At 34.9% G+C, this 18,125-nt stretch overlaps 1 protein-coding gene across 1 annotated transcript; it reads right to left on the bottom strand.

Moving 5' to 3' along the window:
• Positions 1 to 1,196: 1,196 nt before the first annotated feature.
• LOC106083810 (protein yellow) lies at positions 1,197 to 12,069 on the bottom strand. The gene is made up of 5 exons (XM_013247064.2): positions 11,862 to 12,069; positions 8,826 to 9,016; positions 7,335 to 7,713; positions 1,581 to 1,945; positions 1,197 to 1,399 (listed from the first exon to the last, which is right to left on the bottom strand). The coding sequence occupies exons 1-5, from the start codon at positions 12,067 to 12,069 to the stop codon at positions 1,268 to 1,270; spliced, it is 1,275 nt and encodes a 424-aa protein (XP_013102518.2). The 3' UTR covers positions 1,197 to 1,267.
• Positions 12,070 to 18,125: the final 6,056 nt, after the last annotated feature.

Below are 18,125 nucleotides of genomic sequence, written 5' to 3' on the forward strand. Positions count from 1 at the left end.
CTAATGTGGACTGTATTTGGCACAGTTGCTGAAAGTCGTAACAGAATACCGGACCCAAAATTTCAGCTAAATCGGGCAAAAATTGCGGCTATAAGTCAAATCGGGAAATTGGTTTATGGTTTATCAAGAAGTAAAATCGAGAGATCGGTTTTTATGGGAGCTAGATCAGGTTCTAGACTGACAGTTGTTGGAAATCATAACAGAACACTACATGCAAAATTTCAGCCAAATAGGTCAAACATTACGGCTCCCAGGGACTCAAGAAGTCAAATCGAGCGATCGGTGGTTTTACCTGTACAATGTTTACATAACCCAAAAAGTCAATTTTGAAAAATGATTATTATATTTTAAGTTTCAGTAAAGCTAAAAATACAAAGTTTAATTGCTTTATAACATTTGTATAATACCAATTAGTTGAAGAAAATATAATATAATTAAAATAATTTAAAAGAACTTACCTAAAAGGATAGTTATCTGCTGCTTTGGATATTCATTTGCTGCAAAAGCCATGGTTGCTCGTGGTTCTAATGGCTATTAGTTGTATTCGATGTATCAGAATGAAAAATATATACATATGTATGTGCTCACATAAAGGTTGGTACTATATTCCGTTTTCGCGGTGAAATTCCATATAAAAAAATGGGCGGAAAATATTGATGAAAAGTGTTCGTCTCGCTTTAACTTGTTTTTTCATCTAGGGGAAATTTAATTTACGCTAGTGAAAGAAAGTGTTGAGCTATTGGTCTTGATATTAAAAAAACATTGTTATACAAGTGGAAGATGCTGGCAAAGGCTTTTGGAAAGATGTGCTAATTTAACTTATACCAACGAAAATATAAAATATTATTATTTTTACAAATAAAAGCTGTATTCGTTTCTTTTTAAATAGTTTTGTGTTTCATTATTTATTAATTTATTATTATCAAATTATAAATTTGAGTATGGTCCACACACTCGCATTTGTGTGTAAACATGTACGTAAGTAGCTGATAAATTGGTTGGTGCCATATTAATTTTTATATGTAAATGGAAACATTTTTGCCAAACAAACCCAAAAAAATTAAATGTGGTTTCCTTGTCAAACAATCGAATGAACGATTTAAAGTTTTCAAAAAAAAAAAAAACGTAGTACCAGCCTTAACCTGTACATTTAACGAGAACATTATATGATATTTTTATTACAATAGTAAGGTAATTAAAATTCTTTCTGAATTATTTAGACTTTATTTACAAATATTTTTTTTTTTAATTTAGAAAATATGAAATTTTAAGGTGATGCTACAATATTTATGTCAGTCGTCCCGACTGAACATTGCTCGTTGCGAAGTAAATTTTTAGTTCGACACCCAATAATTTGGTACATAATGGGATTGCTCTTCTTACGATATCCAACAAACAACTATAAATAAAAAAATTAAAGGCATTTGTAAGGACAGCGGTAAAAACTATTTTTATATGGCCTCAGATAAATATGTATGTTATTTCAAGTAGTAACAGATGTAATTACGATGCAAGTGCAACGTTTATCCCATGGTGTATGGTAATGTGTATTTATTGTATTTATAAATCATATGATTTACCTTTGGCTCTGTGCTTAGTGCCCATAATTCTTGATCTCTGTGGCGATTCGTTGTCAGTTTCAAACCAGTCACAAAGTGCCATTGGTCGGGACCGTAGGCCAACACTTTTATGCTGTCAGCCGAATATGATATTCCTTCCTTCCATCCAATCAAAGCGTTTGAACCTATTAAAGTGCAATAGAGATTGCCAAATTCATCCATTGTCTCCGACTCGCATTGTGTACCGCGAGAACCCAATATAGTAAAATATTTGTCCGTTGGTAGGTTTTCCTTGGGATAGTACCACATTGACTCATTATTGACTATGTTGATAGGTATTCGTATCTCATTAAAACTATTCAGGGCATGGAAATATAAAAAGCGTTCTGAAAAGAGGGGAGCATTGAATAAAAAACGTTATACTGTGTGCAAGGAGTATAAGAACATTTTATACACGAAATGAAGTTTTGAGGAGTGCTTTGGAAAAAGAGAGAAATTTTTAAGAACAACAATAACGGTACACAGAAAAAATATTGACTTAAATATGATCAATACCAAGTTTATTGATTATTTTTAACAAATTTATTAATTGCTTTGATAATTACACTACATTAACAATAACTGCTTTTATTGGGCCTTGCCATTGTATGATGATGAACAAGGTGGATTAATAAAGGTGATCTCACGCGATCAGCTGCTAACTGCCGGCCAGGTTTGACGGTATTAAGATGTCAGATTTTTGTTTGCATTCTCTTTGTTGTTATGTTCTTTCTCGCATATTCTCTGCTCATGTACGATCACGTATACACACACGCACACAAATTTCTTTGTGTGTTGGAAAAACGTCGATCAAGTTGATAACAAGGTGGCAGGATGCATTATATGATTTGTGGTTGTTGTACAAATAAGACCATGCTTCGCCATGGATGATGATATGCAAAGCGAAAAATCTTTTTGTAACATCACCATTTGGTATTCTGACAGACGCAATTCGGTGTACGCGTAATTGTTAGTGCCTTTTGAAAAAACAAAACCACAATGTACTAAATTAAGTAATAATTTGGGACTGTGAGTTGTGTTAAGCTCTTCGACATTATTCTGAAACTTGGGCAAAATCGGTCCAGATTTTGATATAGCTGCCATATAGACCGATATCTCGATTTAAAGTCTTGGCCACATAAAGGCGTGTTTATAATCCGATTTCACTGAAATTTGACACAGTGACTCGTGTTAGGCTTTTCGACATCCGTGTCGTATATGGTTCAGATCGGTTTATTTTTAGATATAGCTACTAAAAAGACCAATATTTGGTATACACAATTGAACAATGAATCGGAACATATTTCGATATAGTTGCTATGAGGCATAAGGTATACATTTTTCATTTAAAGCATTGAACGCATAAAAGACACATTTCCTACCCAAAAGTTATGAAATTTGGATTATATCCCTTGATACTCGTACCTCGTCTGACAGTTTTTGATTCCTTGACGTCCTACCGATTATGGTTCAGATTGAATATAGACTTGTCCCTGATGTAACATTTTGGGCTCATATAGGATTTATAATAAATGTACCAGATTATTTTGATTTAAACTTCAATCTCGAGTTTGATTAAAATTGAAATTCTGCTTATATTCTTAATGAATATGTATATGGAAACGCAATAGACTGAAATAGTCTAAGCGAGTCTGCTTAGAGAAAAAAAAAAACTGCCGCTCGAACCTAACCTCTCAGTAATTTACTAATTTACAATTTTGGTAGGAACCTACCATAAACTGCAACAATTCTCCCGATCTGTCATCTTAGAGAGCCCAATTGCTATCTAATTGGTTAAAAATTTTGCACGTAGTACTTTGTTATACAATCAGGACTAATATGGCCATATCGGTCCATAACATGATATCCTCTATTTAAGCAGTTCTCCCTATTTTGAAAAACCATAATGGTGCCTGTAGAGACTTATTTAAGATTCAATCCGGCCGAACATAAAATACTTTAGCTTGTACTTTGACAATATTGCTTAATGTATCAAATCCATCACAATTCATAGTTGCAAACAAAATGATTCTTAAACTAAAAAGATTGATTTTTAATTTTATTTGCGCGTTAGGGCGGAAATAATTTTTTATAATGGTGTGTTAATTTCTTTTTCGAGATGAGCTTAATGATCGATAATTTTAGACAATGGAAAATTGAAAGCCAAAAGTTTGATGTTTTAGATTAAAGCGCAGTATGCACCACTGGCGAAATTTTCGTTACCATAAGAAATGCTTGACGTATCTCTAGTTGTTGTTGCCAATAAAAGACTTAAGTTGAGCTTAACAACTATTTAAATCTATCTTTATTTAATGTAAAATTGTGCGACAATTAATTCGATTAACTTTTATGAAAGTCTACAGCTGAAGGCTGAACAACTCACGAGCAACTATCAATTGCTTTCGTCTGGCAGCTGAGGTCGGCAGGTTTGGAGTTGCTAGATCCACCCCTTCTCGGGAGACAAAGTCAGGAAGTGCTTGGAACGACCCACTTTTGCGAGATGGACATGGTTGTTTGCTTAAAGATAGTTGTGGTAGTTCATTATCAATCGCTGGTGAATCTCGAACTGAAGACCATGTTACGTTTTGAAACGGTGATGGAATAGCCTCAGATCTCGAAATTGGATGCGATTCTTGATGTTCTTTTACTGCTTGTTCAGAATTATTGATGACGAAAGCCTGTTTCAGACGGTCGACGGATGTTAACATTATTGCCCCTAATCATGATGATTCGATCTGAAAATATTTGAACTATATCGAATAGTCCAGTATAAGGTGCTTCAAGAGGTTCTCCAACAACATCTGTGCATAGAAAAACATGAGTATAGGATTCTTAAATATGAACATTTTACTCTCGTTGTGATGCGAGGCTGGAACTGGTCGCAATAAATGGAAATAATCACGAAGTCTATTTAAAAATACTGATGATTCTGCAGGAATGTTTGATTGGCTGTTTGCTCAGAATTCGATCGAAATCAGTCAGATAGACCAGATTTCGATCGAAATCAGACAGATAATGAGTTTTTTAAACCTTCCGACAACCCGTAAAATACGCATTTATTATCCGCTTTCGCGGCAATTTGAGACAGTGACTTGTATTAAGCCTCCCGTCATCCGACCAGAATGTGATCCAGATCAGATTATATAGATATAGCTGCCACAGGGACGTGGCCAGGCAGAAACCGGCCCATCGGCGCCGACATTTGGTTAAAATCAGAACTGGTCTGTTTGCCAAAAAACTATTTATAGGATATTCCTAATCTTTCAAAGCCTTCAAAATGTGGTTGTCTATGCGAATTTCATGGTTTTATAGTGATAGTTTTGGCGAATCAGTTTAACTGCTTTGATGAAATTTGTTCTTTTGCACTCATTTTAATTCGCTCTCAAACTAGTTTTATAATTTCAACGGGTTATTGTTTTGTCGGTCATTGTATATTAAATGACTTTTATTTCCGTACAATTTTACGCAAACAAATTGAAAAAAAATTTTGACCAATTTTTACCACAAGCCATCTACGTTCTGCTTAAATGATGCCGCTAATTTCTCTTCCGAACTCTATTAAAATTGATCGAAATCCGTTTTTGATGGAAAAGATATCCGGTAAAAATTGCATCCAACTATTGCTAAATATGGCTATAATTTTCATAATGTCCTAATTTAATGGAGATAAAATAGGAAAAGGTGTTAGAACTAGAAATCAGAAATACTATGAGATTAGCACGTTATTGCAGTTGTAAATTTTTCTTTCTTTGTCCACTAATTTTTACTAGTTAGATGAAATAAAAAAAATTTATGTCAAATGACCTAGGCACAACCGTAAGTGTAGTATAAAACTTGCTCTCATAGATAAAAGTCTGCCGACTTATATTATTTTAACACATTTCCTTACTTAAGGCGGGTATTAACATGTTTTCATTGTAAAAAAATGTTTTGAAAAAAAAAAAAAAACAATAATTCAATAGTAAATTTAAAAAATTTTTTAAAAATATTTCACTGTGTCCAACACTACGATCAAAGACTACAAAACTAATAAATTTTTACTAGAATCAACGCTTCTTGCTATTGACAAAATATTGTATTGTGAATTATGAAATTCCAAGGAAAAAACGAAATGTTTTCATTTGAAATTATTATTTTAAAATGTAAATTAATCTGGGTGATTCGGTCTTTAAGAACATGTCATTAACCCATTAAATACGAATGAGTAAAAAAATACCCAAGAATTGAGCTGTCTTAGAAAAATTCTAGCTCGAGCTAGGAAAAGGTATCCTAATAAAATTTGGATTGGCGTTAATAAAACGACTAAAACTAGTTAAAAATAATTTTTCGTGTGACATGAGGCCATGTTTAGGGGAAAATTGGCTTATCGAAATTTGGAAATTTTTTATATCCAAAAATATTCAACAAACATTTTTCTTAATATTCTTAGGAGTAAGATTTCTGGAAATTTTGCCTTTAAAAAATGTCATTCAAATTTTATATTTACATAGGAAAAATTTAATTTAAGAAAAATAATTTTCAGGTGATCCAGGAGCTCAATTCTCTTTCTATGAAAACATAAAAAACATTTTCATTTTGGTTTTCATATGAATTCATGATGACAAAATGTCTTTTTGTGTTTTTTATAAAAACAGAATAGAGCCCCTGGTCTGATCAAGATTTTGTCTCTGTAGAATATGAGCAAAAGCTAATTTTTTATGGCTACAAATTATTAAAGTTGTGAGAAACCTGTTTAATTCATAAAGTTGTGAAAACAATTTAACTTAGAGTGGCTTTCATTCAACTGACAACAAAAAACGCTCTAATAGAAAAAATAACAGTGCTATTTTGAAAAGTGATTTTCATGTGAAATTTTCTTTCGTTTCACACTATGTGTTCAACTTTTACAATTGCAAAATTTGACATGTCATAAGACAAGAACATGTCATAAGACAAGAACATGTTAGGTTCCACATTATTCCAAGAACGCGCGGAATAATGTGGAACCTAATTCTAATATATGAAATAATTAAAAATCATTTCCTGGTACGAGATTCGAACACTTTTGAGAAGCAGAATGACATGCTCTGTGCCACAATAGCTTCTACACATTTTTTGGCTAAATATTATTTTAGGTTATGCTTACTTCCACTGCTGATAACATTGTGTCTATAAATAGAATATGTCAAACCTAAACAAAAAAGCATGGCCATCTTAATAGAAAAGAGTTGAAAAATATTCTGTGGATGAATGCGTAAAGTACCCGCTTTAAAAACGGAAGGTTCTTGGTTCAACTCTTAGCTGCGACAAAAGGTAAAGTTTCATTAAATATATAATTGCAATGTTTCATACAAAATTTGTCTTCTTCAAAACAGCTGAGCAATTGAAAGCGTTGGGGTTGGAGACAGACGGAACTAAATGGGTTATGTAATGGATTATGTGTCCGCCAATGCTTCGAAGAGTTCGGAAATATCGATTTTTTCAATAATTTCTTCAACTCTCAGTTTAAATGCTGGTTAGTTCATATTTTCTCGTGGAAAGTTTAAAGTGAACTAATGCTCTATAAAAACAATTTCGTAGCTGTTATGGAATTATTGAACTTGTAGCGAGCATATAACTCCTAAGCGATATAGGAAGTTCAATATTTCCCAAATTTAGTTCATTTTAACTAGTGTTGAAGTTTAATTTTTCTTGAGTGTAATTTCCAATTCATGAAAGTTTGTCATTTTTGGGCGACGGTGTGTTTGTAAGGCTTACCTTCTGATTTGATATGTTTTGGACTGAGGCTGACAGTGAATATGCCATCGTGGGCATTATTGATCAACGATCTGTCTGGCTTCATGAGGTCATGTTCGATGCGCCACGATTTATGCTTCAACATGTCGTATACAATTAAACCGTGACCCCAGGCATCGGACATATACACGCGGGTGTCATTGCAGTTTCCTTTTGTTGCAACGTCTGCAATCATATCAGTGTATACGGATATTCCGGCTTTATAGTTGTTTGAGGGTAAGACATATCGGAGAACTATTCCATCTGTTGTTAGATCGAAAGCTAACAGCTGTGGAGGACACCATTGAAGGGAATTTATTTGTCCAGAATCAAGCACCCATAATCGGCGGCATTCATCAATCTGTAATATGAAACGTACATATCAATTTAGATTTTTGTAGTGTTCAATAAAAGTAATCGTGAAAACATGGGTTTAGTACCGATCTTGGAGCTTGTACTAAGTTCGCTTTTTTTAAACTTTTTATAAAATTCTAATAAAAATATTATGTTATCATTAAAATTTTTTTAGTTTTTTTTTAAGTTATCACGATACCGAGATGAAGAAAGAAAGAAATTACACTCCCAGAGAAATATAGAATAGAATTTTAAATTACAACTTTTTGACTAATGAAGGGAACCATTTCGAATTTATGAACTTTAGACAATAATTAAAGCATTTCCTTTATGTTAATATACATTTTCGATCTTATCAGTAGTAAATTTTTCGTTTAATAGCATGATTTTAGAAGACGTTTCTCTGCTGTTTTTCGAAATCGTTAAAAATTATCATATTACCAGAAAATAGAACAAAATATCATCTATGTATATACATTCATATCTATAGTTCTCGAAGAAGAAGCATATAAATACAAGTTTTTTTTAGTATTTTTGACATTTTTAGAGTAGTTTTAAATTTTTATCATCTGAAAGCTGTCCCACTTTCAACAGACTTCCTTCTGTTGCAGCAAACAAGTTTGCTGTTTTAACAACACATTTCCTTGAGTGCGGTTTTAAACAAAACAAAATACTTATGTAACTACCAGGATTCACAGAATAAAGTTAAGCAAACCGATCAGCTTACATAGAAATTTGTTTAATTTTTGGCACTACTTCGCATTGAGGATGTCAACTTGGACTCTTTTTACATTCATGCATTGTTTACGTTTTCTCTTATTTGATAACATTTTCAATCGGCAGATTTGACATCCTTTATAATGTTCATGGGGCCTATTCAAATTATGTTTTTGCAAGTAACCTAACCTTTTATTAGTGAATCCTGTGTAACTACATATAGCTGACATATGTTATATCTTCGTGTATTTACTTTAGGCTTAAACCGGTATTCACAAAACTTAATGAAGCTTTAAAGTAGGAATATTTAACAGCTCTATGAAGGAAATCTCTCAAATAAACCTACTTTAAAGCTGAATTAAGTTTTGTGAATACAGACATTAGTTTTAATAAAATACTTACATAAGTCCTCAAAGCTGATGTTATCCCTGTGCAGTTGGTTCCGTGGCTTTGATGCCATTCGTAAGTGGGAAATGCTTTTACTTTTGGGTTAAGTTCTATTTTTCGATCATTTTCGGCTATTGTGGCCAATGAATAGGGTACACCAAAATTCAGCCGAGGTATAGTTAAAAATGTCCTGTAGTCATAATTTTCTAAAACAAACAAAAGGTATTAAATTTATATATGCAGTTCAGTTAGAAACATAAAAATCTATAGAGACCTTAGAACTTTAAGAAGTCTATAACCTAATTCAAAGAATTCTGGTCTTTTTGATTCTGCGGTTGAAGCTAATTGTTTATGGAGAACTTGGTCACTCCATTCTCCCTTTTTACGTATAACTGTTTTTCATACTAATGATAACCGCAATTATGTTTCCAATGTACAAAATTTAAAATAATTACAAATGTTGAAAGAAAAAACTGCTGAAGGAAAAAGCATACATAAGACCTGAGACGATTAGAAGACATTAGGAAATATTGTTAGCAGCCTAGAGAACATTAGATTAGAAGAACATTTAAGACTAAAGGAAAGTTTTTCAAAAAGAAGAAAAAAAAGGAAACCAAAAAAAAAATTTATGAAATCTTTATTTGAATGGATAGCACGGTCCACATAATTTAATGTTTGAAGATTATTTCATGCTAATGTTGACCGTGACTGCGCCTCAAATGGTCCATCCGCCAAGTCCAATGTTGACATACTCTTTCCAACATTTCGGCCGCTATCTCATGAATAAATGCTTCAATATTGTCTTCCAATGCGGCAATTGAAGCGGGCTTATCAGTATAGAAATGAGCTTTAACATAGCCTTACAAAAAATTGTTTAAAGGCGGTAAATTGCACGATCTAGGCGGCCAATTGACCTGTCCCGAACGTGAAATAACATGTTCACCGATCTCGCCTCCCAAGAAATCCATTTATACGCGTGCTGTGTGGCATGTGGTACCGTCTTGTTGAAACCACTTGTCATGCAAGTCAACCTCTTGCATTTTGGCCAAAAAAATGGATGCCACCATCCCATAAACCGCACCCAACTGTGATTGTTTCTGGATGCATTGGTAGCTCCTGCAATACTTCTGGGTGATCTTCACTCCAAAATCGACAATTCTGCTTATTTACGTACCCATTGAGCCAAAACTGATCTTCGTCGCTCAATGGAAGAATCGTTGTTCGTTTGTAAGACGATTCATGGTGAAATTAGTATAGACAAAACTGAAGATGTTTGACAGTGAAACAAAACACGAAACTACCTTCAGATGTTTAACTAGTGTTGCCAAAAAGATAATAGCTAAAAAATCATCCTTTATAACATTGCCCAGAAAGTACCCTATTCGATAGATGAAGTTTCAAGAATAGACATAAATATATTAATTATCAGCCAAAGAATCATTCCAATTGAAGTGGAAATTTCTGATATATACACGAACACGAAACACACATCGGAGCAATCTTAAATTTGGACTTAAATTTTTAAATATTACCTCGAGGCATTATCCCCGACTTCAGGAAGCATGATAGTCTAATATTATTTGTAGATGCGTTACCTCTGGTGAACAGAAAGGTTCACACCAGGATATACTTAGAAGGTGAGGTCATGCGAACAGCTGAGTACAATTTTTTTTTATTTTTGTTTTGATTTTGCAGTAAATCAAAATTTCAAAGACTTTATAACATAGCTGGGATTTTTTTTAGTTCTTAATAAGTTCTATTTGTTCCGATATGCCACACAGTGTTATGATGAAGAAAATACAAATATAAAACACATTTAAAAATGATAAGTTGTAAAACAAAGTTTATTTCAAAAACCACTTTGACACTTCATGGTACGGCATTTGCCATTAATGGTGGCTTCTAAGACTATGACCAAGGACTGCACTATAGACCGATTTGGACCGTACTTACCACGGATATTGCAATTCAAGTGGCTTAAAAATGCATGCATTATTTAAAACGTTTGATTATTACATCTGGTGATTCAATTGAGACATGCATTTTGTTTTTACTTTCTTCAATTTGATAATTTGTGTGCAATTTCAAATAATATTTTCTTCTGTTATAATACTAAAACAATATTTGTGTTCTGGGGTAAAAAATATTTGCATAAAATTGCCAAAAAATGTATAGAAATACATAGCAATGGTCTAATTAACGTTAAGAAAATCAAACACTTGAAATAGTTTTCTTCAAAAATTTTAATTTGGTTTCAGTAGACAATGTTTGCTGATGTCAGCAAATTTATTATTCTGCGTGTAGATACAAATGAATATTCTTGGTTCTATACTTACTGGCATCTAAATATCTGTTTCTAAATTATTGCTGTCCAATTTCCTGTAGATTTTCTGTTGTTTTAGCAAAATTTGTTGCCGTTTTTCTAACAAATTTCTCTGGATGTAGACGTATACTGCCCATCCTATGGTGGTGGGTATAACAATAAAATTTTTTCCTAGAAATATTTCAACGCTAATGAAAGTCGTTTACAAACGTGATTTCGACTGTCACTTAAGAGGAGGAATAAACCCATATGAATAATAAAATAAAAGTTCAAAAATGTTTGCTGAAACAACAAAAAGTCTGCTGAAAATGGCTTAAACAGTTGACTGTAGCTTAAAAATGCATTAATTATTTAAAACGTTCGATTATTACATCTAAAATTGAGTACAAATTAGTATTCTTGGTTACGTAACTATTTGCATCTAAATATCTGTTTTGACCAAAATTTTTTGCCGGTTTTACTAACAAATTTCTCTGGATGTAGATTAATGTACTCTCCATCCTGTGGTGCCATCCCCATCTCTAAATATTCCTACGCTTATGAAAGTCGTTTGCAAACGTGATTTCGACTGTAACCTAAGACGGGCATTAAACCCCTTTGAATAAAAAAAAGAGAAAAAATGTTTTTCAGGGTGTATATACAAATGGGTATTCTTGGTTCCGTAACAACTGACATCTAAATATCTGTTTCTAGTGGAACCAAATTGTTACTTAAATTTATTTTTGCACCTCCATAATGAATATCAACGTCCACTGGTAATTGAATTCGAGTCAAATCGTAATATCCTGCATTTATTGCTATTTCCCGTTCAGTTTCGGTTGGAAAAGTCATGTCAATGCCGTGAGTCCATTTGTACAATGTATAGAAATTTCTCCGGTGAAGGCGCGCTTCAGTGTTGAAAACAACGTTTAAAATTAGGATCCATACGTAGATCATGTTAACGAGTTTAAGCCGACTATCATCCACAACAAATACCGAACACATAGAACGTCTTTATCGCGACTTGGTTACTAAGCAACTGAATATGAAACGCAATCATCGACAACCATCTAACAAAATCAAAGGTATGCAACCAAAGATACATGCCACAAGTAGACAATGAAATGCTAACGTATAAGTCAACAGAAAGAGGAGAGAGAGCGCGGCACAGCTGCACTGTGGACGATTTTAAACATTTCTTTCCTTATTCCACAATGTATTGTATTTTTTTTTAATTCGGTTTGCCACACATCAAAATTTACGTCTCCGACCCTAGAGCGGATTCGCTAGCTTAAGCAGAGTATTCTGTTCAGCTTTTCGAGCTGAATGCTGTCGAACTCCATATAAAAAAGTCGGCGAAAAATAGGCGAATACATCTTGCACGCCTGCATCAATCCTTGCTCTCTTGGAATTGAGGCGGCTGCATCTGCCGGAACGTAATTGAGCCAGAACTACTCTGGTTTGCCGGGGGAGATCAATTTCTTCAGGTGCAAGTCACTCCAACTGTCAACACCCCAAGTGCTGCCGGTAAGTGACTTGAGGATCATGTTTCTACTCTTGACTTTATCGCAAATTGCTGTGGCATGTGGGGAGAGTGAGTAAGAGCTGTCAAATGTGACTCCAAGTATTTTGGTTATTTGATGGTCGGAATCATTTCTCCATCGACCATCACATTAGCTCGGTATTCACCTCACGAGTATTTGTAGTGAACAATGTGGCTGAAGATTTGGTGGCATATACCTTGCAGCGAAATATGAGGCAAGTTCGTTGAGGTAGACGTTCAACCTATCGCATATGAAACGATCGCCATGCCGTCTGGGGTGGAATCAAGGATAGGTAGAGGTTAAACTCTCTCTACTCTCTGAAGCCAGCCCAATCGACTTCTTATGATTGATAAACGTTCGGCGCTCAGAGGAGATTATGGGGAAATGATCTGATCCCAAAAAAAATTACGGCTTTCCAGAATACGTCACTCAGGAAATCAGGGGATGCAATTTAAATGTCGGGCGAGCTGCTAAACTTCCTCGTAATCCTAGTGGGGCAAAACGTGAAGCCTTCAATCTGCTCTGGCAAAGCTATGCCGCGCTGGTCGTTGCCTAGGGGAGAATGCCATGAAATATGATGCGCATTAAAGTCTCCTAGAACCAGACGTTTATGACCAGATAGTAGCCCACTTATGTCTGGCTTAAAAGAATGAACGTTAATTGAGACACAGCCATCAACCAGCGGTATGTACACGTTGTATAGCTCTATCTCGGCAATACCGGACCTGATGGTGTGCATGGGAATAGCATCATGCACACCATGTAGGGGCCATAGCGCCAGGCGCAGACCATATGGGTCTATGCATGAAATGGTGTATTACGAAGGCCAATTGCCCACCGTCGCACATTGTATCCGTGACAACTGTGCCGTGGTTTTGTTCAGCTTAGTCCCCTGGATCGCTGCAACCAATATGTTTTTCCGACTCATAAAATCCACAATCTCGTCGATCTTTCCTCGGAGACCGTTGCAATTCAATTGCACTGGTCTGGCAATATTGGGGCTGGGATGCTGCTGTTTCGTATATTGCAGCATAGGAGCCGTCGGGGGGATACATAGTCCGACGACGAGGACGCAGAAGGCGACGAGGACGACGCTTGTGAGCCAATGCTGTCTAAGTTCGCACAACACCTTGCAATATATTCAGTGTGATTATACTCCCGTAGTGATGTAAGGCTAGAGCAAGGTCGGAAATATACCTACTCCATGCACCGGTTATACATTACCGACCGATGATTCTGGCAAATGAAACAGAACCAGGGTCCTGGGTTCTTTTCAATCCCGGCACGGTCCAGAAGCGTTCGGAGAAGGAAAAAAAGGACGAACATGTTTACTGAGGCAGCAGCCCTTGCCGATGAAGGATTCCATAGGATCAATCCGGTGCGTACAACCTGCTGCCATGGGATTGAAAATCACTTGTGTAACAAAATTGCGATACCGCAATAGCGATAGACCAGTCGTTGGTGGGAATCGAACCCACGACCGCACTGGTTATCCGAGCACGCTAACCACTCCGTTATCATACAGTGGAACTAAGTACTGGAAAACTTCGAAATTTAAGTAAAAATGCCACAGTTTGGAGATGACTAAACCGATGTAAATGAGTAACCACATTTACAAGTTTCAGTTTCACAGTGAAAGTTCATATTTTTCACGATTACTTTTTTTAGATAATAGATTTTGAAGTTTGCCCTTGTTTCTTAATGGAATGTTCATGGGCAAATTTCCATTTTGCATTTGGAATACGTCGATTTACGTCGCGATTGGTGCCGGAATATCGGCGTAAAATGAAATTTAAATAGCTTTTACATTATTTATTGCTTAATATGCCCTGCTTCAAGAAACCGTACAAAGTTTTTTCTTATCTGATTATTGTTATTGAATATTTAGGAAAACATTGCATATATTGTGAATATTATATTTTCTACTTTAAAATTTTAATTTTTATGCTTATAAAGTGGAAACACCCATACATGAAATCTCCTCTTCTCTTATGCACATCGATCTCTAAGATTTAGCCTAAGCGGTCATTTTGTTTGTCTAGCAAGTAGTTTGGTGTTGTGCTCAAGAATTATTACAGATGTCAAAAGATGAGAAATGTATGTTGCCGGTCGGCCATTCACTGCAGTTATTTACCTTTGGAAGGAATAAACAGCAATTCTTCTTTTGTTTGTGAATGCCATTGCTGCTGCTGTGGCGGTCTTTGAGTAAAGAGCCCTATTCACTTTCTGGGCAGGCACTTAACACTGTGAAATATAGCATTACTATTTGAAACATCCATGAAATTGATTTTATCTGGCGGTCGAAAGGTAGAAAGGGGAAGGCGAAGTAAACGCGGCTAAGCTGCAAAGTAAGACCATTTGTTATAGTGCTGGACATTATTTTATTGGTCGTATCCATTGTGGTAATTGATTCCATGCTTTTGAGAAATATTATAGCTTTGATAAAGATTTGATATATAACCGTGAACTTGATGTTTTCTCTTTTTATTGGAGTGTTCAACATTAGGATGAGTGCAGAGTGCAATGCTTAGATATTATAGCTTTGATAAAGATTTGATATATAACCGTGAACTTGATGTTTTCTCTTTTTATTGGAGTTTTCAACATTAGGATGAGTGCAGAGTGCAATGCTTAGCTACCAATCGCCACCATTTGGTGGGGATGTGAGGTGTTCCTTCACCTTATTTTCAGAGGCAGATTGTCAAATCCGCAGCTACTTTAACAGATGTTTTCTGGAATACAACTCGTAGTCGATGCGTAGTGTTCTATTCTAATGCCGTCAAAATTAAATTTGCCAAATATTCAGTGTTTTTGTGTGCCCAAATTGTTACTGGAGTTCTTAGTCTCCTCCAAATTTTTAGAGGCAAATTGTTACTGGAAAAGTACGCGAACAGACCTATAATCAAAGGTTTTATAAGAACTAACATAAACATCCGTCAGCTTTTGTAAGGCCTGTTTTGTTTTGCTTTTTATACACAGAAAAATCTTGTTCAAACCACTACATTAATTGATAAAAGGAAGAATTCGGACAGGCTTCGGATGAATTTGGTGACTTCACACAGACTTCTGCCCAAATTCGGAACGTTTGATTCATTGGGTTTACACACATTGAAATCCTACAACTAATGAATTTATGATAATGGTCAACTTGGTTCATAGGTTAGAAGCAACGCTACCACCGCAAATAAAATTTCGGACCAACATTTTTTAAGTTTGACCAAATTCCCTCCCAGCCGACCAATATTTCAAAATAAATTAAGATACCCGCAATCTTCTTGCAACAGTTAATATTTATTTAACAATATATAATAAATGTATTAATGTACCCAAAAATTCGTGCTAATTTTCACAAATTATTGCTGGAAGTCGTTCGTGTTCTTTATTTGCCAGTAGAATAAATATTAGACACAAATTTCTGTTTAACTTTAAAAATATTTTTTTTTTTAGTTTTTCTATTTGTAATAGAAACAGATAACACTACGGTCTGCAGCCGGACAATATGCGGACAATTTCAAGACCGAATAATTGTAACGTGTGAATGAACGAAAGAGCACGCCGCAAACAGTATATGCTGCAATATGATTACATTGAAAACTTACTCTTCAACATGATATGATATGATGTCAAAACTAAACAAATAGTAGAGCTTTTTCGAGGTTCGACCTTTGTTACTTCTTTTACATTTTTATACAAGTGTATGACCTATTTGACGTTTACAACTTTTTGACAGTCGAAAACCTAAAAAGCCGTCATTTCTGATCATGACATGTGATTGGTAAAAATACGTATGTTTAACAAATTTTTAATTGCAGGTACTAAATTGTTATTTAATAGCACAAGTAGTTATACTTGTTTCGACAATAAGCAAGATGATATTATGTTTTATGCTCACACACATGTTATCGAAACAGAAGTGCAAAGGGTCCAAATACAGCACTGAAAATAAAAAAAAATCTTGCTTCTCTCTCACACAATCATATTTTTATTTTGTGCATCCCTAATAAAATTCTTTTTTTTTCTTCCTATCAAGTTATACTCATAGAGGTAGTGGGAGTTGATCCACAGCAAAATATTGTGCAAAGTATAGTGCACTATCTGTCAAAATAAGTAATTAGTGCAACTCTGATTTTGAGTATGTTTCTAGTTCGCGCCATTTTTCTTTGTGTGTTATGGTTCTATACAATTAAAAAACATAGCTCGATAACAGATAGTGCACTTCGTGAGAAAAAATTTTACTCAGCTGCTAACGGTACACTACTTAGTAATTATGTCATGCTTCCTACCCCATTTTCTATGTCATTATCCCATCTACACTCAACGAAATTTGTTATTCAAAACAGCAAAAATGTTTGCTACGACAACAGACGTTGTTCGCTGAATTAAGGAAAGCAGACATTTTTGCTGTTTGAGCAAACATAGTGTTGCTGTTTTAGCAAACATTTCGGTTGGTGGTTTTTCTGATGGTTTTGGTGTATGTTTTTTTTGATATTTTGCTTTGATCCATATCTCGTGTGTAGTAAAGTAGAACAACAACAGTGTAAAGGTATTTAAGCAGGGAAATACCGCAAAGTGCTTCATTCCTACTTGATGCTTAGGACACATGTGCTCCTTGTATTGTTTACAATAACGATCATCCTTTTTTGCTATCAGGTGGTTTTTCTGATGGTTTCGGTGTATGTTTTTTTTTTGATATTTTGCTTTGATCCATATCTCGTGTGTAGTAAAGTAGAACAACAACAGTGTAAAGGTATTTAAGCAGGGAAATACCGCAAAGTGCTTCATTCCTACTTGATGCTTAGGACACATGTGCTCCTTGTATTGTTTACAATAACGATCATCCTTTTTTGCTATCAGGTTATCTTTGGCTTAATTTTTGGAGAACTTGTCACATAAAATTTCGAAGGCATACTTCCAACCAATTTCTAACCAGTGGGAGGAACGTCAAGTAATTTCAAACCTTTAAAGTGCAGGGCTTGTAACAAATATACGTAAACCAAGTTTCGAGTTTTGGGAATTCGACACCCGGAACAGGCCTGTATGTCATAAAACGCATGTGCGCTGTTTGTTACCATGTTCGCTGTCTGTTTTTTCAACAATTTTTCTTCAATTTATTTCTTCTAAAAACCCCATTATAGATACGGCACCACTCATTTTCAATTTTCAGCAAACAACAGACTATTCAGCAGCAAGCCTGCTGTTCTGAAATTGTAGAACTACTGCTGTAATAGCAGAACTACTGCCATAGTAGTAGCAAAATTAATTGCTAACTATCAGCAGGCAGTGTTTGCTATTTTCAGCAGACTTTTTTCTATGAGTGTACCTCACAAAAAGATATTACGTTATCGATGCAAATTACATTTTTGACAAGAGGCGCAAAATTCCAACACATTGATGAATGCTGATTCAAAGTTTTAGATTAATGATAAGGGACCTCCTTTTATAGCCGAGTCCGAACAGCGTGCAACAGTG

The sequence above is a fragment of the Stomoxys calcitrans genome, chromosome 2 (assembly GCF_963082655.1).
Source record: "Stomoxys calcitrans chromosome 2, idStoCalc2.1, whole genome shotgun sequence".
Taxonomy (NCBI): Eukaryota; Metazoa; Arthropoda; class Insecta; order Diptera; family Muscidae; genus Stomoxys; species Stomoxys calcitrans.

What these genes read in the sequence shown, in the direction of transcription:
- LOC106083810 (XM_013247064.2), bottom strand. Translation starts at nt 12,069, where the DNA reads ATGATCTACGTATGGATCCTAATTTTAAACGTTGTTTTCAACACTGAA. An exon ending in CGTTGATATTCATTATGGAG is followed by an intron (nt 9,017 to 11,861) that starts GTGCAAAAATAA and finishes TGTTTGTTTTAG; the next exon opens with AAAATTATGACTACAGGACA. An exon ending in CATCAGCTTTGAGGACTTAT is followed by an intron (nt 7,714 to 8,825) that starts GTAAGTATTTTA and finishes TTCATATTACAG; the next exon opens with ATTGATGAATGCCGCCGATT.